This window comes from Ascaphus truei, chromosome 2, assembly GCF_040206685.1.
Source record: "Ascaphus truei isolate aAscTru1 chromosome 2, aAscTru1.hap1, whole genome shotgun sequence".
NCBI classification, from domain to species: Eukaryota; Metazoa; Chordata; class Amphibia; order Anura; family Ascaphidae; genus Ascaphus; species Ascaphus truei.
Window position 1 is genome coordinate 400,456,623 of NC_134484.1, and position 24,625 is coordinate 400,481,247.

The 24,625-nt window shown below is 39.3% G+C and overlaps 1 protein-coding gene across 7 annotated transcripts in view; it reads right to left on the minus strand.

Moving 5' to 3' along the window:
- Positions 1 to 14,232, minus strand: part of PPP1R9A (protein phosphatase 1 regulatory subunit 9A) — a 255,370-nt gene extending 241,138 nt beyond the window's left edge. For 3 of the 7 annotated variants that reach the window (XM_075587306.1, XM_075587305.1, XM_075587302.1), the window contains exons 1-2: positions 13,973 to 14,232; positions 10,053 to 11,628 (exon numbers count right to left, since the gene is read on the minus strand). In XM_075587306.1, coding sequence (XP_075443421.1) covers positions 10,053 to 11,477 — 1,425 coding nt within the window. In that variant the 5' untranslated portion in view covers positions 11,478 to 11,628; positions 13,973 to 14,232. Of the gene's footprint in view, positions 1 to 10,052; positions 11,629 to 13,584; positions 13,878 to 13,972 lie in introns of those variants that run through there. The other 4 variants (XM_075587308.1, XM_075587309.1, XM_075587304.1 and 1 more) reach the window with 3 other exon arrangements.
- Positions 14,233 to 24,625: the final 10,393 nt, after the last annotated feature.

Consider the following 24,625-nt stretch of genomic DNA (forward strand, 5'->3'; position numbering starts at 1 on the left):
TGCGGCTATTTCTAGAGACATATCACAGATCTTTTTACTGCCGTCCCTGCTTTATCGGTATACTCAATTTCATTGTTATTCTGGGATTTCCTTTCAGTTAACTGACCTACTTGTCTCTTCCGCCCACATAGCATTAAGCCCCTCCTGCCTCCAGAAACCAAAACTGCACCCCACTTTTCATGCATTTAAAGGTGTCTTGAAATCGTACTTATTTAAGGAATCTGACATCTACATTATTCATTCTTCTGCCTCCACCAGAAAACGTGGCCTTCGATGCCAAAAGAAAAACATCCTAGTTGCTAGTCACTCAACATCAACAACAACAACATTTCTCTGTAGCATAACTTGGACTTTATCAATCTTTTTAAGCTTCTTTAAAAATGTGCCTTTTTACCTATTGCACAGCATATAATAGTGTAATTATGATTTTTATGTTCAACTGTTATTGTAGGCACTGTTAGACAGATTATTTTATCTTCTTCAGATCCTATATCAGGATGTAGTGTGACACTGTGTTCCCAGAGTCACAGCTACATGTGGACATTACATTTACCACAACACTCTGTTGTCAATACTTCAACCAATGTTTTATTCATTTAACAACCTAGGAATCCAATTTCAAGTGTCACAACTTGTTTATCAGTCTTCTATATGGGGGAATGTCAAAGCCCTGACTAAAATCTAAATAATAATAATAGCATGTTCTTGTATAGCGCTGCTAGTTTTACGTAGCGCTTAACAGAGACTTTTGCAGGCATAGGTCCCTGCCCCCTGGAGCTTACAATCTATTAAATAGGCTACTGTATATCTACTGCTCTTCTACCTTGATCTATAACCTTAGTCACCCTGTCACAAAAAAATAATTTAGGTTTGTTTGACATGATTTTGCCCCAGTAAATCCATGTTGCCTGAGATCTTATACGTTGCTGGACTTTAGATTTTCAACAATTCTTTCTTTCAACAGTGCCTCAATTAATTTCTCCAGTAGTGACGCCAGTTCACTGGCCTGAAGTTACCCGTCTTGTGCCTCAATTCATTTCTCCACTAGTGATGCCAAGTTCACTGGCCTGAAGTTACCCGTCTCTTCCCTATTTCCACTTTCGTGAAGTGTGACTCCATTTGCTCTTCTCCAGTCACCTGGAACTGCAGCTGTTAAAAGTCACAGGTTAAATAGTTATGTTAAGGCCAGGTCCCCGCTGGCTACTGGAGCCCCCTGGGCCCGCTGCGAGAGGGTGCCGCCGCACTGCGATGACAGTTTCTCCTGCTCAAGAGAACTGAGATCAGGACTCGTGACGGAGCGCTAGGCCACGCCCTCCGGCAGTTCAGCCAATGAGGGCAAACCTGCCGGGTGATGTCACGGCCGCGCCCCCATCACTCCCCCGTCATGCCCCCACTCCGCCTTTCCCCCTGCAGCTCACTGCAGACCGGGGGACTCGGCAGATGCGCGTTCAGCACAGGCAGCGGGGCCGTAGCCTAAGGGTGTTGTTCGTACGCCCCTAAGTGTTTTTAGTGTTCTTGGATGCATCCCGTCTGGCCCCATTTGTTTGTCCACTTTTACATTTTAAGTTCATTAGAACTTTTTCCTCTCTGAATGGATTTGTGTCCACCTCTCTTCCAATTAAATTCCTGTTTTTTTCCTAATCCCTCCTGTTTCTCTTGTACACTTCCTTCTGCCTGTGTTATTGATATTTTTTTCTAATTAAGTGAAGTCCTGCCCCATTGCTTTCTCATGGAGGGGGAGGTTGCGTATTGGATTTATCCTGACTCATTTCGCTGGCCCCCTCAGCTGGTTGAAAAGGGCCATCCAAGCACCTTAAAAAATAATTTGTAAATCTTTTTTTGTTTTAATATATGCAGCATTTGATTACCTTTATTGAAAATGAATTGCCTAAGCTGCCAATCGAATGGTTCTCCCGTGATGGATCAGCAAAATCCGGTTTCCCAGTGTTCACTAAATGGCTGCCTTTCAGTATCAAATCAATCCTTCAGTTAGTGTAACTCAGCAGCTACAATGTACTCTTATATTACTAAGGTAACATTGTCTATTGTTTCAGTTTACAGCTCAAACTGCTGGGAATATTAGCAACAAATTATCACAAACAGGAAAGAGTTGCAAAGATCTTGCACTGCTGGGGAGGTGGGCTAAAGCCGGCCATAGGAATCAAAGAATGCTCATTATATTAAAACTCATTAAAAATGACATTAAGAGTTGAATTTTAAAATAAAAAAAGATAATAAATATTATATAATACTACATAGTTACATAGTTACATAGTAGATGAGGTTGAAAAAAGACGTAGGTCCATCAAGTTCAACCTATGCTAAATTTAGATAACAGATATGTTATCCTATATCTATACTTACATAACTAATTTATTTAAAAAAAAAACACATGTATGATATTGCTTGGATTACTCCTTTAAATACTTGCAACTGAAGCATCTGAACTGCTCACTGAGTATCCTAATATGCCCACAAGATCGATGCGAGACAGCTTTTATCTATATATAGTGCTTTCGCAACCCCGCATTAAAGTCTCCGGTGCAAAGACTCTTGCCTTCCCCACCCCTATATACCATCGATATTTCTGTGAATACCACTGAGGATGCTAACTGCCTAACTCCCTAAACTCTTCCAGTACTACCCGAACTCCATCTCTAGTATCTAGGTGGACAATGATATCTGCAGTACCTCTTCCTTCTGTCTTGCTGCCTTAACAATTCCCAGAATGTGCCTCCTATCCCTCTGAGCTGTAGTTCCAGGTAGACACCTTACCTCCCTCTTCCCCTCACAACCTGCTCCTAAATCTATACCTCATAAAATGGAATCCCTCAAGAGAAGTTGCCTCCCTTTTCAACTGTAGTACAACAGTAGGTGTTATAGCAATAAAGTAGGAGAGCCAGGAGGGACTAGAAGTATATTGAGCAGAAAACGTGTTGTTTCTTTTTGACATTTCCTATGGATAGAAAATATTGAATTTTTAAATCATGAAAATGGGTTGCCTTGTTGTTTTAAATGATATACATTATTGAGGAATATTTAAACGCATCAGCAATGTCTGTCTCATTCCTATAGTTCCAGAGACATTTCAAATCAAAGTTCTGCAATTCAAGGAGTTCCCTGGGTTAGGGATAAAGGATATCGGCAGAGTTCACTCCACTCCTCAAGACCATCTCAATGGGGCAGGTTTTCAGAATATCCCGTCTTCAGCACAGGTGGCTCCCTGCCTCAGTTGGAGACTTAGCCACTGATTCAGCCCCCTGTGCTGAAGCTGGTATACCCTTAAAACCTGCCCTGTTGGGGGGTTTGGAGTTGAGAACCTCTGCCAAAGAATTCATATGCATTATATTTGCCATACTGGACTCATGAGTAGGTATATTGTTTGTAAACATTTTTTCAGGACTCACCTTCCCAAACAATAACTGGTTTCAATAATGTAAAATGACCTACAAATAATCTACATATCAAAATTGATCTTGTACAGATAGATCAATGTTATTGCAGCCCGTGGCATGCTGCAGCATACACAGCGCTCCAGTGGGAGAAGCTGCCATTGTGTTGTATCTGGCGCGCGCTAAAAGGGGATGGGGCTATCGCACTAATTCACCCGTGGGAGAGCGTCACCGGTTGCAGCAACGTTGGCAGCACCTGTATTACACAGCCACAAAACCTCCAGCCTGTCAATACAAGGGACTGAACATCCCCCTTCTCCTTCTGCTGAAAACCCAATGCAAATATTTCAAACTACCAATGTGTCCCATATGCAAGTCAGGCACGTTGTAAAATTCCCAAAAGCAACAAAAGAAAAAAAATCCTCATGGTACAATATGCATTTGGATAATAGTCTGAATTTCTTAGTAGGATACAACTTATGAATACAAAAAAAGAAACCCTTTTTTTTTTCTTTAGTAAAAAAACTACAGTATATCTGCAGTTGATACATTTTAGGCATTACTGTAGGTCTCTTGTTCACTCGTGCAGAAAAAGAAAAAAATCCCACTAAAAGCAATTTATTTTCTGCCTACGGTCACTCTGATCCTTCGGGTGTCTACATTTTTCACCCAGCAGGCCGATAGGCCCATAGGTGCCGTGATTAATTAAAGTAGCCAATGCTAGTTTACATTTAAATGACTCCTATCTATCAAAGATTCACAACTGTAAACTTCTGTAAAAAAAACTGCATTATCTAAGAAAATCATCCCACTACTTTTAAGTACTGCAGTACCTGACAGATTTTTAATGTAAATAGCAAAGGAGTTGCATTTTATAAACCTGTACAGCTGTGCCAGAAATTGCTACACAGGCGGCTTTTAAAAGTAGATTTCTAAAATCTGGGTGTTTTAAGAAAATAATAGAAAAAAAAATCAACATATTGAATCAGCACTTCAAAAATTATAAACTCATGTTTTCCTTTTGGCCTCAACACTGTGAGATATGCAAACTCGAGCAGCGTTTCAAGGTCACCTGTAGCCTTCGTCAGGTCGCACATTTAACAGTGTGTGTCTGCTGACTTACCTTTTCTCCTTCTGTGTTCTGATATTTATTCATGTATTGTTGCTGGTTTTTGATAAATTAAAGAAGAAACTTGGAGAGACCAAAAGGAGAACGTGAGTCTGGCATTTTCTCTCATTTATTTTTTGAGTACTGATAAAGTATGTTGGGTTTATTTTTTTAAAGTTGTATACATCGAGCAGTATGGATGAATGAGCCTAGCACCTCTATCTGAATTATATAAGACAGGGTAAGTGCAAGTTCACTCTATTTTTTTTTTTTTTTTTTAAGAAAATAGCCCTTTTATGTCAAGAAAACTAAAACAAGTGTATTATGCATGCTCGGTCATCCCAGTCACCTATCAGGTGTGGTGCCTGGCTACTCTTCACCCTTTAAGGTCACTCACTATTCAATACGCTGCAAAACCCATCTTCCTTTTAGTCTCGAAGATTTCAGCCCCATACAAATGGGTGGAGGATAGATATTATTAAGAAGATGGCTTCACCGCATATTGAGTACTGGTGAATGCGAAACGACGCCTAACATTCATAGAAGTTAAGAAAGAGTTAAGAAAGGGAAATAAAGGGTTGAACTATATACAATATTTAAAGCTGTATTTCAAGCAATATCCTACATGTGTTTATTTTTTATAAATCAGTTCTGTACTACGAGAAAATATTGTAGCATTTTTTTAAACAATTTTTAAAGACATTTTTTATGTATTCTAATGTAACAATCATTTTTGTTTCTATAGCAACTATTTACAAAGTTACATCCCCTTCCTCTTCTGAGACAGGCTCTGGCACACCCCTTTTGCCCTCTCTCTAGCAGTGCACCAATTGTATCTAGTGCCTGCCTGGTCACATGATCTGCCACACAGAACTTTGCATCTTGGGTAATCTTCTGCAGCCCTAACAGTGATATAAAGAACCACGAGCCGAATCTTCAGCGATCGATTACAGGAGAATGGATCAATCGGCAATTTAGCTAATCACTTGTCAGTGCAGGTTGTATTGATGCACACATTGAATTTCAAAAAATTAATACAATTTTAAAACGGCAGCTTGAACTGCAGCTTTAAAATAACAAAATGTATTGAAAAATCGACGCTGTATGTTGATTTGAGACTGCAGTAGCAGGGCTGCAACGAACAAGCACTTAGCACACACTGCTGTGTTAGCTTGTACTGTATCTCCAATCTCCAGTAGTTTCATATGGGGGCAAAACAGGTTTGTAAGAAAGCATTTAATTTATATGAAAGTCCCCCAACAACGCAGAGAAAACCCCAGCAAATCAACATACTCTTAAAAATATATATTTCATATATTACGAAATGACAAAAATGATAAAGCAATAATTTAATTAATAGTAGTCAGAAACAAGACGTTCAATGGTTTAAATTGGAAGCTATTATTTACATTCTCAAACACCCTAGCAAATACAAGGTCTTTGGACCGAGATGTCGTCAAAAATAATTAATGCTGATGCAAAAACATAACGCTTTATAAAAGGCAACATCAACAATAATGTAACTGCTGTAACTGCTGATAAAGACATACGTGGCATCCATTTACATGATAAACCAAGTATTGCTATATAATTATTGTACAATGCAACTGTTTTGTATGAAAACAGAGGTTAGGGGCCATAATTACTAAGTTATGTTATAATATGTCACCTTCCTTTTTATTTAAATGGGCTGCAGCAAACCTTCTGGCACTGTAAGGTGTATTATTATGGCATAGGATCTCTAAGGAACACGGGCTTTATACTGTATATCGTCTTTATATGTATCGTATCCAACAGTCTATTTATAAGCATCGTACCTAGTGGGAAGTTTTAAAAGGATATTGATTTTGAAGAGCAAAAATAGAGTAATTCCAGCAGGTGCATTTCCCTAACCCTTGAGAGCCTTGCAATGCCAGGTATAGCTTCAAATGTTTATACACCAATATGCCAATGCAGAAAATAATATTCATTGTAGTGATCTTTGTCTAATGAATGAAAAGAATGCTCCCTCTGTCTGTTTTTCAAAACAAAGGGTTAATAACGCCTTCAATATTCAACTGACATTTTATTTTCATATACAACGTGAAATTCCCTTCATCAAGAACACCGTTTATTTTAACTTGTTCAAATGCTAATAAGCAACTAAATTATATAATTTATAAGCTGGTGACAACTATTCTGCTTCTGGCAAACTACTTACTCATTCAGATAATATTTAAAAGAGAACAAATGTTAAACCCACTAAAAATTCAGTAGCAAAAACCACTAAGGAACAAGAATGAACATTGTGACACTGTAATTTTTCCCCATTCGTAAAACTTTATAGTTAAGTCAATGAAAGTATCACATTTGTCTTTTCTGTATACAGACATACCCCGTTTATGGACACTCACTTTAAGTAAGTAAGGACATATCGCCCAATAGGCAAACGGCAGCTCACGCATGCGCCTGTCAGCACGTCCTGAACAGCAATACTGGCTCCCTACCTGTACCGAAGCTGTGCGCAAGCAGGGAGACTATAGAGCCTGTTACAAATGCGTTATTTACATCAGTTATGCACGTATATGACGATTGCAGTACAGTACATGCATCGATAAGTGGGGAAAAGGTAGTGCTTCACTTTAAGTACATTTTCACTTTACATACATGCTCCGGTCCCATTGCGTACGTTAATGCGGGGTATGCCTGTAGGTAGGTGAATTCAAACAAACACACCTTCCATCTTTTTTTTTTAATATTCCCTCTTTAATCCTTCAGGTTCTGGATACAAGCAAAATTATACTTTGAGTATCACTGAGTGGTGACTAGTGCAGACTAAGAGACTTTATTAGAAATGACTAGCTCCATGTTTAAGAGCTTAAAGTATCATTATCAGTGGTTTTCTTCTAGAAAACTGGTGAACTCTGACATGTGGATGGGAACGGGAGGGGGGGGTGGGAGAATAATTATTGGACATGCGCAATAATATACACACTTATTCACATTTCAAAATCTTTTGAATCTGTTATTATTTTTGTAACTATTAATTATTGCATTCTAGTTGTTTTATAAAACATATAAAAATGACGTGTTTTTTTTTAAGATTATCACAATAATGCTATAAAATATACCACGTGGCCTATGAAAAAAGGTACAGGAACTGCGTTTCCCCTGAAGAAAAAAAAACCACCCAGACAACTATCAGTATTTTTTTCTTCTTCTTGATATTTCTTTTAGTAGAAAAGAGTGTGAGAAATATTCACTGTTCTTCACAAACTTCTTGGTTACAAACGTGCACACACTCATATTCTTATAGTGCCTTAAGTGTACAGTATGTGACTAACAGGGCAATATGAGTTCCCGGACAATTAAAATATTGTAACTACCAGTAGAAAGCTGCAACATCATCAGTTGCTGCTTCCTGTTGGTTGACAGCAAAGCCTGTGTTAGATTCTCCAGGAAGTGCCTAGGCGCGGAAAGTGGCAATTGTCTCAGGAACAAGGGAATCCCAGAGCTGAAAATAACACGGTTCAGCTCCGGACGACCCCTTGCTTACAAATATGTAAAAAAACAAAAAAAGAACGTAACATTTTCCTTTCAACACACAGAGTTGTTACCTTACATAATCCAGTTTAAAAGTACAGCACATGCCAAATACATTCTGATGATACACCTAATATTTCAGCTCATTTTATATACGTACATACAATATCTTTATTTAAGAAATAAAGGAAGGAGGGAAAAAAATGGTTTGCAATAGAAACAATTTGAGGCTGGCAACAAAAAAAAACCCCTAGAATCAATACCGACCATACAGCAGGAGGAGAACCATGATTTGTTTCCACACTCAGAATTATAGTGCAGTGCAGAACATGTCTAAAACAAAAGAGCTGTGCAGCAGAAATCAATTATGATATAAGTGGTAAGAAAATGTATCTCATGATTTTAGTCACTTCTACAGTATTCTCATTACTATAGATAAGGTATGTTAGAACCGTAGGCTATTTAATTCACACAAAAATGCTTACTCCTAAACAAAACAGCTTTGCAATCAGGGGTTTGTGGTTCTTTGCAATGCAATATATTTGGATAGAGATGAGCAAAACTTTCCAATATACATTCACAAACATTTTCACATTTGTTTTATTTATTTTTTTTACCAAAATCAATTCCCGGCAAACAAGTTCAGAGAACTATTAAGGGCTAAGAGATTCTCAGAAATCGCCACTGTTTCGCCAATGAATCACAGCCCAGTTACAATTCGCAAGAGATTCCCCAACCAGTTTTTGCTCTCCTCTCCAGAAATATAAACATATTTCAGGCTCTGGCTGGGAGTTAGCATCAATAATCAAAATGGATGTCAAATTTTGACCATACAGTGACTCGGCTCTGACTGATTTGCAGCTATTTTCACAGGGGAAGACACAGGGTCAATCTTGCATGTGTTGGTGAACTCTACGCGTTAATAAAGGATTGATGGGGACAATCTGTTCAGACTAAAGTTCTGATATTATACATATTATAAATATATTCAAATAATGTTATGAAAAACATAGAACAGTATCACCTTTCTGTTGATGAAATATTCCAAAGGAATAAAATAATGTGTTTTCTTTGTCAACAAATTTGTTAAGGATTAAGGGGGGGTAATTCTATATACGCCGAAGTGGCAGTTTGGGCCATTTTTGGCTGAATATCCCCAAAGACTTCAATGGGGTAATAGCCCGAATGGCAGCATCGGAGTATGTAGAATGTACCCCTAAATCTTAGTTTCAATTAAATAAAACAACTGAAATGTTATTGTTTTAAATTAATTATAATTTAATGGAACAATATTTAATATGAATAGGATTTAGCAAAACTGTAGGTTTACAAACATTTATACTATGGATGAGTTTACATAGAAAATCAACAGCAACACTCAAACTACTGTACATTCAATTATGTAGCTCAGTAGATGCCTTTGCGCTGTACTGACAGATGCCATTTCCAATAAAACCAGATGCATTGAAGAGTGCTTTGTTTGGTATAGAAAACACTTACAGATGCATACCTCTTTTTCCATCTGCACATGATTAACAGTCAAGACTCAAATTGTGCACAAAGAAAAACAATCATTTTCACACATTTATTGAAACCAGAATTTAGACCAAAAGGAAAACTAATTGTATCTCAATTCCTTCTGCATTTAGACAATTTGGTTCAACACTTAACTGTCAGCCCAACATCAAGGAATCTACGCACAGAGCCCTTGAAAATGATTGATTAATAAGGTCCTTATTTTGCCATGCTTGCATCAGTGATCTTTTAGGGTGACAGTCAATAAGAGTAGTTAGGGACGATTTATTATAGTGTAATGTATCAAATTCTTTCTGCCTCTGTTTTTGTCATTGGTTCCTGCCTCAAAACAAAGCCTGATGCCGAATAAACCTCTTGACTATCAAGTATCATATAGGTGATAATAAACACAAGCAAAAAAATGCATTACAAAATCACTTTTTTTAAAAAGAATATTATGTACGAAAGTATACATTGATAAACTAAAATGAAGGAAAATAGAAAATCGAGCTTACTTTGATGGGACCATTACTGAATTTAATTTTTCTTTGAGTTGGGACTTCATCTTCTTCTGGCAATCCAGGAGCCTCACTGTACTCCGTATCTGGCTCATAACATTTATCGTCATCACTGTCATCATCCTCATCCTGTTCTGTCTCTTCCCACTCTGCGTTATACCTTGACCGTATTCTGTAAACATTATAGTCAGAGTGTTCATATGTCTGTGTGGTGGAAAAGTTATTGATGTCTCCAATGACTTCACTCAAACTTGTGTCAGCATCTGGAGATCCAGCTGCAACTGAAGTTCTATCAGCAGCACAATTGTCACTTTTTTCTGTATTTGGTCGTTCTTCTCCTAACTTAGTCCTATCAAAAACATTAACAGAGTCTTTAGGAAGATCACTTTGTTGTGTTGTGTGCTCACCTTTTTTTACTATGTGTCTAACATGGGGTCCATCTTTTGTCTCATCATCAACCCTGTCAGAAAGTTCATTTGTAGATGCTATAATATCATTAGAAGTACTGCAGCCTACACTTTTTTCTCGTTTTGTCTCTCTTGTCAAAATGGAAACGTTGCCAGGTATGTCTTCTCTTGAAACAACTGTGTTTATGTGATGGTTAATATCAACACATGAGTCTATGTCAGTGCTCATCGGGGGAGAAAAAGAATTTGAGTCCTTGGCATGTCCATAACCTTCAAAATCGGTAACTGTGGAAGTTGTTATATTCATTGGATAATGGCCAGTTACAGAATATTCTTCATTATTTTCAGTTTTCTCCAAAACGGTTGGTGAATCACTATTTTCGAACACTGCACTTAGCTGACTCACTGTTGGTGACAAAGCCTCTGTCCTTGAACTAAGGCTGTCCAATGAATCACTGCTACCCCGATTAGATTTACTTCCACGCCCATCATCTGGAATCTCACTTGATCCCCGTCTCTCTTTTATTAAGGAACAGTGGCTCAAATGTCCTCCATCATTGATACTGTGCTCAAACATCTTCCTGGTTTCTGTAAACTTAGAATAAGAAGGGCCATCAATGGTATCAAAGCGGCTGGCCCTTTCTGAAACAGCAATCTGACGTTTTTCAATAGAGGCTTCTTTCTTTTCCACAATGTTCCTTGACTTTGTTCTTCTTTGAGGAGACGACGTTGCACTCTTGGCCCTGGGTTTTGAGGGAACTCCATTGTTATCAGTTGGCTCCATTCCCATCTGCATGAACAGATTTTTGATTCTGTTGACATTAGATCCATACCTTCTTCCCCTTGTCTGCTGGGTTTGAGGGGGATCTCCTTCACCTTTTGTTTTTTCTTCTCCATCTGCTCTCGGTTTGTCAAAGGTGCTTTTTAGTGCCTGAAACTCAGTTCTGTAAGCATTTCTGTGGGGTGAGGCACTTCGAATGTTTGATCTCTCTCCTGAAGCTTCAGTTTTCATCATGTTTATTTCAGCACTGCAACCCAATGTGCATGATGACTAAGACACTTCTCTTAGGGTTTTTCTGTCATCTGGATTTTCTTCTGGAACAAAACTACTGCTGCTCTTACATGCCCCTCATCTAATGAAATGTCAAGTAAATATCCAAGGCAAGCTGTGGCAGAAACAACAAATGACAAGCGACATGGGTATCAAGATAAATATAGTGTTACACAGTTGTACTTGGTTTTTGTTCATTACAGCATATTTACTAACACCCATTGTTTTGTGTGACATGCTGTATAAAGTAAAATGGAGACATACTTGATAAATAATGTATTACCTGGCTACAACAAGTTAAACAACAACTTAAAGATGTTAAGGTGGATATAAGTACAGGCCAAAGCTCAAAGTGCAATACCTCTGTCTTACATTTTTTGACAAAGTGAAAGTAAAACTTTGGGTATAGCTATTTTTGCTGTCTATCTAATGTAAAATACTCATTTTTAAAGGTGCCATTGATAAAAAAAAAATACTTTGTTCAGGTTGGATTTAAACAAGGTTTTTTTTTTAAGCTTTTTATTGTGATGTTTTGTTAACTTGTTGTGCTTCAGTATTTCTTTCTGGGAGTATACAAAATGGCTGCTGGTTTCTTTCTGTCTTAAGAAGTACTGTTTCTATTATTTACTGGCCAAATGTGAATAAATGTAGATGATTCCTAAGAACTTCTAAAAAAAAAATATACAGCTCAACCCCCTTATAACGCTGTGCTTGGGGTCCAAAGAATCACATCGCGTTATAAGCGGATCGCGTTAGAAATAATGTACGATTGTATGCATTGTACAATAAAGTATTTAAGATATCAATAATCGTGTTGTAAAGTATTAATAAATACGAAAATTGGGAGCCACGCTTGCATTGCGTTATAACGGGGTTGAGCTGTAGTTCTAAAGATGTTTAAAATACTATTGATTTTCTGCACTTTTCTCAAATTGGTGTACTGCACTTAATCTAAGTGCTATGCAGGCATCTTATTATTATATATAAAATACACTACACAAATGTAACAATAGAGTAGAACAAGATTTAAAAACTTCTACTAAAACAGAGGGAACAGCAATGCATTGCTATGATTTACTGAATCTTTGAACAGTGCTTTGGCTATAAGTATGAAGTATTATAAGACTAGATTTGTCTTTAAGACAAGATACTGTACATCACTGCACTGCTTTGTCTATTCAATATCATAAGAATGTGTTTTATGTACAGTAATTTAGCATTGTGGAGAAATTGAATACATGTAAAGAAGAAAAAAAATATGATATACAAGGCCAGCCCCTTTTACATGCTACAGGAACTTAATGACTCTTATTGTTTGTGCTCAGTGACTATGGAATTGTGAAACAATCCTGCAATCAATTTTTCTGAGGAGCCAGTACTGTGCCTGGAAAACATGGTTCATGATAAGACAATATTCAACTCCAGCAGTATTGAGGTTAGATAAAATCTCATGTAATGAACCACTAAAATGAAGGCATGCTCATCCTCTGCCATGGATCCAGGTTCTATCTGCATTACTCCCACACTGCATGTACAGAATGATGTTCTCGATGCCGCAAAACTATTTAAATAAGCAATCATTTTCTCAAGTGGCCATGCTAACATGCGTTGCAACAAACATATATATGAATGATATAGAACTATTTGCATTCATCTATAATAAACACGTATAAACAACTATTGGCATTCATCTATAATAAACACGTAAAAACATCTAATAATATATATATATATTTCCTGGTAAAACATTTTCTAATATATATTAGAAAATGTTTTCCCAGGAAATATTTATTTATTATATATGATATATTATACACACACATTTAATACAATATCTGTGACAATTTCCCCATCAAACTCTGCATTTTAAGTCTAACAATGCCCACTCTCAGCACACAAGTGCAATTGCTGCATTTCGTGTCATTGGGTATTGATATTACATGTGGACCAGCCGCAGAAGCACAGTGCTGTACCAGTCTGACATATGAACAAAAGGCAGCCCCAGCCTTGCCTTTGTTTTTGTATAAAACGTGATCGCAGGACGGAAATCCTAAGGAAATAAGACTAGTACCTAATGTCCGCAGAGCAGCCCTGATTCCTCATACATCTGGCAGGGACGAGAGCAGGTCACCCGTGTGTTCAGCCTCCAGCCCCCCGCATACATACAGCTGCACTACTACATACACAAGTCACCCGTGTGTCCAGCCCCCCGCATACATGCAGCTGCACTCCTGCATACACAAGTCACCCGGTGAAATCACCATTTATAACACTCTCTGCAAAGCTTCAGCTTAGGATCACAAGCCTGGGTTTTACAGCAACGCTGCACGAAATCAAAAGGCAGTAATCGCTTGCACATAATCCCTGTGCACTGGAGATCATATGTGACCGCTTCCCTCGCCTGCCCTAACCACAATCTGCACAAAGGGGTAGAAGTGTAAATGCTGCTGTTTCCTTACCTCTCTGCGGCTGTGTGGCCCCCGGCTTGGTTTTGCACAGCCCTCCTGGAATGCCCGGAGATGCACGCGGCTGGTAGTGAGGGATGTGTGTGAAGTGTGTACTGTATCTCTAGTCTCCCTCTTCGCCTCCTCCTCCTCCTTCTCATGACTCACTGCTGCCGCTGCAGCTACTTCCCCATCTCTCCAGCAATCTCTCCTTCTCTGACAAGCTCACATTGCCACTGCAGGGCAGCTCGGGCTTGTCATGTTTGCTTCTCACCGCTGGATCAAAGAGGATCAGAGACACACAAGACAACTAGTAACACCTTCAGGTTTATTCACACCAAAGTCGTTTTGAGTAACGCTTTTATGTTATAGTGCCTTTGCACATTCTACAAACATAGCACCGCTGACATGCCTTTGCTAGATACACTCTAGGGGTGGGAATTGTACCACAATATTTGTGTTTGTGGGCTTCCAGCATACACATGCCCCCAAGAAACCGGAAAAGAGCAGTTTCTGACAAAATGTAAAACAATAGATGTACTTAGGGGCCCTTAGTATTAAATGATCTTGGCCCTTTGACTTCATATTTATTGAAGACAAAAATCCTATTATTTCCTTTGGGATAATTTCCTCTAAATCTCATAGTGCACTTGTTTAGCGCTGTGTTTTTCACCCTCCAGGAGCTTATTTTATATGCGCCAAGGTGGCCGATCATGCTGTTTCTGGACGAAATTCCCAAATTGACTTCAATGGTAAATTTTGGCCAAAAACAGTCCATATCGACTGCTTTGGCAGATTCAAAATACGCCCCTTCGTTTCTTACAACATAGTGCCACAATATCTTGTAAGCTAATATTATTGTTGTTATTTTAGTTTATTTATGAAGTGCCGACACATTTCGCAGCTTGGTGCAATTGGGTTGCAGAGATGTAAATGACATAAACAGAGTTACACATCAAATAAGGATGAACAAGTACAAACAGGTACAAAAGGTAATGAGGGCCCAGCTTGTGAGAGCTTACAAGCTAATACTGCCCAGTCAAACATAACTGTAGGCAAGTGTTAGACCAGTGGTGGGCAACTCCAGTCCTCAAGGGCCACCAACCGGTCATGTTGTAACGATATCCCTGCTTCAGCACAGGTGGCTCAGTCGAGGACTGACATATACAGCCACCTGTGCTGAAGCAGAAATATCTAGAAAAATATCGTGTTGGTGGCCCTTGAGGATTGGAGTTCCCCACCCCTGTGTTAGACAGTGAAGAACCCCAGATGAAACCGGCACATAATGCAGTAGATTGCTAAACATTAGCAAACAAGTCATTTATTTGTTGCAGTAAACTTGTTTTTAATGTATAGTGTAAATGTAATAATATATGAGTTACTCTTTGTGTCAGCGTCTGTATGGAAGTACCAGGGATTAAAGAGTACTTCTACTTTTTACACCCAAAGTACAACTACTTTTTTATTGACAAGTTACCCTTGCTTTTAAAAGAAAAACGCTTTATTTTAGAAAGCCCCACTTCCCCCCTTCCCCTCCCTGCCTCCCCCCCCCCCCCCCCACTCCTAATTTTACTGCATAAATAGGGCTTCAATCTTTCTTAAACACAGTCCAAAGAGCTTTGCCCCATGCTTGATATCAGGAACAGTAGCACTGTCACATGATTCACTTGGTATAACAGAATATTCTGAGAGAAAATGGCTAACAATAATGTCCCTTGTCTGTAACAAGTCTCATTAGTAAAAAATATTTTCCTAATACGTGTTAGGAAATTAAGAGGTTTCCTTCATTTTAGTCTTAAATCTCCCTAATGGGATGTTTATACCATGGGATGTTTTTTTTATAACTCTCAGGGTTCTTGATTATTCGCCCTCTTCTGGACATTTGCATGGACTGCATAATAATCACAGACTTATATTCTTCCTTTATCTGATCTGTGACAACCACAGGTTATCTAAATATCATTTCCCATACTGTGTTATCAGGTGAGATGATATTAAAAGTGAGACAGGCTACACTGACTCCGATCTAGGGTAGGTTTCGGTGTGGGACACTAGGGGAGTGTCCAATTCTTCTGTAGAAGGGATAAGAATGAAAGAATAACAATATCGGTTTGCTGCCTACACTATAAAGTTACAGAGCAGTTGGCCATTGAAGTAAATTAGAAATGGCAATTTTCTCAGTACAAACACATGAGAAATCCAGTTTACGTCAAATTGCTCTTCGGTTGTAGATGCTGCTCTTCCTGATGTCGTGTAAATGGGCACATTTTCAAGTTCCCAACATTATTGGAGTTTGGAAATTACCGCCGCTAATTTTTTCCCCCTCAAATTTTTTATTTCCCAAATTCAAAAATGATGAATATTCAAAAATTATTCCCTCCCCCCCCAGAAATATATTGGAAAACGAAATAAAAATTAATAGATACATCGATAAAAAATTGGAAAATTTATATATATAAAAAAAAAATTGTTGGCAAGCTTCCCTCACTCATATAAAATACAAACACAGAACTTGCACTGATCCTTTGTTAATAATTGTAGCTGGTGCTAAGGTCCAATCACCTTCACCATCAGGTACAATATGCATACATAGACATATTTAGAACAGACCAGCACTCATAAAAATAAAAACTTGCTACCTCATTAGCGGAAAAATAAATTTATTCCCAAAAAGTACATTTACAAAATGTAATTTAATCAAGGCAAATAACTTCACTAAAAGTCTAATAGTAAGTTTAAAAATAAGATGCACATTGTCACCACCCAGATCTCCAAAGCATCTCCAAAGCAACATTAGTGTTTCAGGGCTTCCTTGGAAAGGGCAAGGAAACACTGAAACACTGGTGTAGCTTTGGGCATTCCCAAATCTCAAGCTGACACACATACAGTAGAGCAAAAATGCGCACAAAGTTTCTAAACACATTGACACAAGAATGGAAAGATGAAAATTATGGCATTTCTCTACATTTTGTTCCAGAATTGCCTTGATACATCACTCCCAAAGTTAATTCAGAGCACAATAAGATAATTCTTTAAAACTCCTGATCATGCCTTCGGGATATTATTAGTAATATCTTTCCACACTAGTAGTGGACATTGTACAAAGGTTACACGTGCAAATAGTTGCTATGTCATCATTTCACATGAGAAAAGGAAGAAAACACAGCAATACAGTCACCTATAAGCTTCAACATAAAGGGGGGCTTCTAAATACAGGAGTAAAAAAAGTATTTTCAAATCAGATAAGACAATTCCTCAGCTTAAATCCTTAAACCAATAAATATAGCATAGGTTTTTCAGATTTGCAAGTGCTTAATACAGCTCAACCTTGTTATAGCGTGATCCGCTACAACGTGGATTTGCTTATAATGCGGTGTGAGCATGGCTCACGGTTTTTTATATTTATTTTAAATTGTTTTTTTTTGTCGAACTTACAGGATTTGCCGAGAGGAATGTTCGGCTATACACACACACAAACACACACATTCACACCTATCTTGCTGCCTCCCTTCCCCATCACCCACCTCTGCTAAAGGTCAGAAGAGAAAATTATGTTGGATGTTAGAAGCAGACTAAAAGATCTTAGCAATAGCTTAAAAAAAAAATGAAGGATCCCCATTCGTGACAGTACAATTATCAATTATATAATTAAGGGGTGTCACTGCTGATACTAACTAGCCATTTACAATGTAATGTTATTTTGAGCCTCGCTGTAACAGTGAAAGGAGGTATTGCAAACACCATCTGTAAGGCATTTTAAAGATGCATTTAAAGAACTTTACACTTTGCTGCTATAATGTATAAATGCTTAGTTTCTTCGTTTCTCAATACTGATGTTAAAAGAATCATATAATTAAAATGTATTACACGTGAAATAGTATCACACGATCCAGGGGGAGCATAGGGGAAAAAACATAAAAATACTCTAAGTGCAGTGGTATATACAGTGCTAGGAAAAAATCCTATTCAACTTGGCTCCTGTGTTATTCCTACTCACAAGAAGTTGTTCTGGCGGCAATAACCTTTTATCAAAAACGAATAAAAATGCACACTTACAGTGTCTCAAAATTAAAAAAAGGTTATTGCCGCCAGATCTGTGTGTTCTTCTCCCTCTCTCGCTGAGGTACATCCCCTGAGTTACGGTGACCTGTGATCTCTTCTCATCTGCCTATTTGATCTCTATTGCCTGAAAACTTCTAACTTCTTGTGAGTAGGAATAACACAGGAGCCAAGTTGAATATGATTTTTTCCTAGCACTGTATATACCACTGCACTTAGAGTATTTTTATGTTTTTTCCCGTCTGCTCCCCCTGGATCGTGTGATACAAGTTCTACAATTTGGGGAAGAGTGAAAATAACCCCACCAGAGGGTTGTAGCAGGGGGGTATTACATTTGATTTATTGGTTTTATCACTTGTGAGTCATTATATTGCACTTTAAAAATCACAGTTTGTCACTTGATATATTTAGGACATAGCGCCTTGTTTACACCTTTCTTTGCACAGTTACACGTGAAATATGCAGCTATTTATGAGAATTATCCATATCATCAACATTACATTTTCATACTGTTGGGATATTTCAAGCATTGACATTAAATAGTCTATCCACATCCCTGACAAAGTGCTCTGAGCAGCACAGAACTTATTGTATGAGCTACATAAGCCACAAGAGCAGATGAAGCAAACAACCAGCAGGCAGCAGCATGGTAACAGGCCAACATGGCTATCCCGAATGCAAGCCACGGAAGCTCACATTACATATCACCCAGACTTTGCCCAAAAAGCACCCCAATAGGCTACAACTATAATGAACTATATACTAAGTGTAAACTTTGCAAGTTCATTGTGTTACTTGGTTTCACACTTGCAGAATATACTATGCCAGGAGATTCTTCTTGTCAGCACTTCTTCCTTTTTCAGTAATTTAATAGTCTATAACGTACAGCCGCGGCCCCTTTTATTCTCCAACATCACCGCATTTTTCCGGGATTTTTTTCCAAATGCCACGCACTTCACCGCACTTCACCACATGCATGCCGCATTCTGACCGCATTCATACCGCATTCATGTTGCATTCACACCCGCGGTTGATGCGCGGTTGATGTGTTTATTGATAATGTTTCGGATTTAATTGGTTGCAATTCTTCGCGTATCCGCCAGATGGCAGATATTCATGAATTGTAATGCGCATGTGCTTCAGTAATGTGTCGACTTGCAGGTGTTTCGTTTAAAAAGATACCACAGTGGTCTATTGTAAATTGGCCTTGGGACTGAAGGAAGAGGTTACAATAATGTATCAATTTAGGCTTTTCATATTAAAGAAAGACAAGCACCAGTTTCTGTTCTGGTTATTGTCCAGAGTCCCGCTATGAGTGCACAAGTGCAGCCCGTGTTCCAAAAACCCGACAGAACGTATGCTTATTTAATATGGGCCGCGATTAATGCAACAGATGATAAGATGGCAACAGTTGTTCAAATTTATCAGTATTTTATCGAAAACTATGACTTTTACAAATTTTTGCCAGATCCTCATGTGTGGAAGCGTACAATAAGGAAAAAGTTATGTAGCGATCCATGTTTTTTTCGTATTGATCCCGATTTTATTGGAGAGTATTGGTGTGTATCACCGGGTTTTTCCCGTATTTATGATCATCTAGACGGCAAAAGGCGAAAGGTCATGTTAAAATCTACAAGACTTCTGGAACACAGATGAGTCAAAGGTAGAACTTTTTTTGCCTCAATGAGAAACGTTATGTTTGGTGAAAACCAAACACTGCATTCGAACAGAAGAACCTCATCCCAACCATCAAGCATGGTGGTGGTGGTGGAGTGTGATGGTTTGTCGCTGGTTTGCTACCTCAGGACCTGGATGGTTTGCCATCATTGACACAATCAGGAACTCTGCATTGTATCAGAAGATTCTAGAGGAGAATGTCAGGCCATCCGTCTGCAAGCTGAAGCTAAGGCAAAAGTGGATACAGCAATACAATGATCCTAAACATACAAGCAGATCTACCAAATAATGGCTGCGAAGAAGAAATTCCATGTTTTAGAATGGCCTAGTCAAAGTTTGGACCTAAACCCTATCGAAATATTGTGGTTCACAAACTTTTTCTCACCACTGTATGTATATTGTGTAGGTATTGTGGTGGGGGTATGCATTGTTTGGGTTTTGTGGTGGGGGGCTTTGGTGTGAGGGGGATTCATGGGTATTGTGGTGTGTGGGGGGGTATTGTGTGGGGATTGTTGTGTGGGTATCGTGATGTGGGGGTATTGGGTGAAACGAAAGTGGGTCATACAGCAATACAACGATCCTAAACATACAAGCAAATCTACAAAAGAATGGCTGCAGAAGAAGAAATTCTGTGTTTTAGAATGGCCTAGTCAAAGTCTGGACCTAAACCCCTTGGAAAGTTGTGGCAGGACCTGAAGTGAGCTGTCCATGCAAGGAAGTCTTCAAATGTCACTGAGTTGAAGCAGTTCTGTAAGGAGGAATGGGCCAAAATTCCTCAAAACTGATGTGAGACCAGCAGTTACAGGAAATGCTTAGTTGAAGTTAATCCTGCTCAAGGGGGTTCCACCAGGTACTGAATCTAAAGGTTCACATACTTTTTCACACATGGATATTGAATGTTTAGTAATTTGTGATTTAATAAATCTTTAAAAAGTATCACGTTTTTGTGTCATTTGTTTGATTAAGTTATCTGTATCCATTATTTGGGACTTACAGTAGATTAAGATCAAATAACATTTAAGTTTTTAGAAATATGTGAAATTTGTGAAAATCATACGTGGTTCATAAACATTTTCTCGACACTGCGTGTATATTTTGCAGGTATTGTGGTGGGGGGTATGTATTGTTTGTGTATTGTGTTGGGGGGGTTATGGTGTGGGGGGTATAGTGTCGTGGAAGGGTATTTGTGGTTATTGTGGTGTGGGAGGGTATTGTGTGGGGATTGTGTGGGTGTTGTGGTGGGGGGCATTGTGGGGTGGGAGGTGGAATTGTGTGTGAATAGTATGGCCAGTGTATGTGGGGCAGTGAGAGAGAGAAGGGGGCAAGTGAGAGAGATGTGGGGAGTGAGTGAGAGAAGTTAGGGTTAGGGAGTGAGTGAGAGATGGGAGGGAGAGAGAAGGGTGAGTGAGGAGGGAGGGAGAGAGAGAAGGGAAAGAGAAAGGGTTGGGATATGTGGGGGAGTGAGATTAAGAGTGTAAGACTGGGAGAGAGGGGAAGTGTGAGGGTGGGTGAGAGAGCAAAGAGATGTGTAAGAGAAAGAGGGAGGCCTTCAAGGGCCACCAACAGGGGGGCCCCAGTTGAAACGCAAGTCCTGGGCCCCGAGAAAGCTGTTGGTGGCCCTGCTGAGGCATATACAGAAAATTGTCCTCCTGTACTTGGAAAATTAGTGCCTTCAACAAAACAGACTAAACAGCAACCATTGAATGCCATGGAGAACTGACCTAAACAGACAATCATCTAGACTTGGTAATTAGAATAGCAATAAACACAGTTTCTGAATTATAATGAGGGAAGAAGAAACAATCAACCTCGTTTTTATAGCTCTAACTTGGCACTTTTCACTAATTGTGTTTGGTCCAGTACGATCTCTAAAATAGATTAGTAATGGAAACATCTGTACGCTGGCTGTTGTCTCAAAATGGAAGATTTTGACTTGCCATACTAACCTAAATGGTAAAAGAGACACCATGTCTCTCACCAAATAATGTGATCTGCGAAGGCTCACTAAAATGTCTCCCATGGAAAAGTACTGCAGACGTGCTTCAATCAAGGATTAGTACCATATGTTTAAGTTATGGGTGGAACTGCTATAAGATGGTTTGTGGAAATGAGTTTTTCTCTGAAGATTGAAAGCTGCACATGTTAATCCTGAGCTTCGTCTAATAAGGGTTTACCAAAATGTTAGCATTACCTCACCAAAGGTAGAGATATCAGGTCTGTGCTTGCAAAGATGCATACCCATTATAAACTATTGCGTCATATCCTTGTAAGGCTTTTCCAGCCTGTCTTTGGTCTGACATTGCTCTACCTTTTGCCATACACAGCCTGGATATTTTTTTAAAAGGTGTTAGCATTAGGAAGGAGTAAACCTGTTTGAAATACTAGAAAGAACATATAATTAATTTATTTTACTGTATTTCTCGTGCCCATAATATGATATAAGAAAATTGGACTTGTGTATTAGCTAAACTAGTCAAAGGTACTCTTTTTTTAAGATAAACAACTTACTCTTGGGAACCTTACATTCCTTGTCACCCAATTGTCCAGTCTGTAATGGCAATTAGGCATTCTTTTCTCAATAACCCTTTAATTTCCTTTAATTTACCTCACATCTCCCCCGTCCCTTTGCCATCATGAACTCAACTGTTTTTTTGCACTCACTTCTGCTCTCTATGGCCTCTTCTCATAAGTCTTCCTCTTACTTCCTGTATTCCAGTATTCCTCCTTCTTCACTTGGCTGCTGGAGACATTTCCCCAAACCCTGGCACACACTATATCCCCAATTGCTCTCGCTGTCAGGGTTGTACCTGGCAGAGATTGAGCAGGGTCTGTCTCGTTCCCAGACTGGAGTTCTTCTGCTTATCCACAGGGATGGCTGTTGCCTGCTGCCTGTTTGCTGCAGATATCTCTCTGAGGATCCTGATTGTTTAATGCTGAGCCAGCCTGTTCCAGTGTTGCAGACCTTGCTTGGAAATTACTATGCTTTCCTATCTCCCTCCCTGACCTCTGCCTGTTTACAGACTACCTCTCTTTGCCTGTCACCAGCCCTGACCTATGGTTCGTTCCTGACCATCTTTTGCCTGCCGCCAGCCTTGACCTTTGCTTCATTCTGGACCATTGCCACCCACCCGCTAGCCTGTCACCAGCCACTGGACTCCAGCCCTGTAGTCACTCCCCGTGACAGAATAAACATGGAACACTATGGAGTCCACTGTAACATGATCTGCTCTGACACAACAACTGACACAAGTCACTACAGAGTTACAAACGCAAGTCACTTAATTTCAAGGGCAAGTCCACGAGTTAAAAGATGAGGCCCTCTCCTGGGTATATCCTCTTCTGGAGCAAGATAGTTCTTTATTAAGGAACCTGCAAGACTCTCTGGATGCTATGAACCTTTTTTTATGACCACAATCGCTGCACTACGACAGAAGCAGTTCTGATAAAACTCCGCCAGGTTATATGTATAGCTGCTGAATATGCCACAGAGTTCCGTAAATGGCTTGGTGACAAAACCTGGAAAGAATCAGCACAGAGGTTTTGTTTTCGCAGAGGTCTGTCTGATCGGATAAAAGATGAACTGGCTTGGATTGTTGCTCTGATGTTACTGAAAGACTTTGTTCATCTCTATTTAAATAGATCTAAGGATTTCGGAGAGAGGAGACTTGAGAGACAAGACTTCACATCAGCCAGTCCTGGTTTAAGAAGTTAAAATACTTCCTCAGTGGGCAGTGTTTCAAGAACGACATCCTCTCCAACTCCTGAAGTTGAACCTATGCCAGTGGGTACGGTTCTAGGACCAATTAGCCCTGAAGAAAGAAACCAACGTCACTCACAAGATTTATGTTTGTATTTCGGTACTTCTGGACATTACTTAGCCAGTTGCCCTAACAAACCTTCATCCGCTCAAGGTGCACACAGATCGGAAACCGTGAATGCCATTCCCACTTACCAGCTACAGTCTCTTTCACATCCAGTATTTTTTACCACTCAAGAGGATAGCAATTTACCCATCAGGCATCCTCATTTCCTTTTGACTATCCTCCTTAAGGAAGGTACTCATCACATTTCTGCAACTGCTAGGATTGACTCAGGTGTGGGGGGAAATTTCATGGACCTAGAATTTGCGAAAAATAATCTGATTTCATCTAGACCTAATGACTTCCCTGTGAAGATGGAAGTTGTCGAGTGACCCACAAAACTTGCAATCTAACTGTCATTATGGAACCCAGTCATCAGGAGGAAATGTTATTACATCTCATTGCCTTACTTCAGTTTCCAAAAAACAGAAAAAATAGTGGCGCCCTTGCATAAATAAACGGTGATTAACACACATAAAAATGCAATACATAAATTATACAATATAAATGAATACAACTGTATGGTGATAGTAAAGGCTGAATATGATTCCCAAAGTCTGCGCCCGCCTCCAGAGAGGGGATGATGGAATCCAGCCGTCAATCAGCACATGTGAATAAATAGACACAGTGACATAGTGTGATATTGTTAACGTAATATATCCCTAAAATACAAGGGTTAAGATTGAGAAAAATCAGAGTGTTAGAGCAAGTGATTAAAAAAGGGGATATTTAATGCACATGAAAAACAAAAAACAGTTAAAAACATGAACTGCCATAGCTCCTGCGTCAGGCTCCTGTGGAATCCTACTTACGAGAAGCAGGTAGGACAAGCGCATGAAAATTTATACATCCACAAGGAGTGACTGCCTCTCCGCTTCAGATATCCTGCACGGGTATTCCTCCTTCTCCTACTCAGACCAGCTGGGTGGCTCGATGGGATCTCCGTCTGCTTGGGAGTCGCTTAATGCCGTCAGACCTCTCGTGCTCGTGGCCCAGGTGCCTCTGTCCGTATTCTGCTCAGACTTTCTCGCTCTCGCGAGATGCTGCTGTTGGTAAAGGCAGATGTCCATGT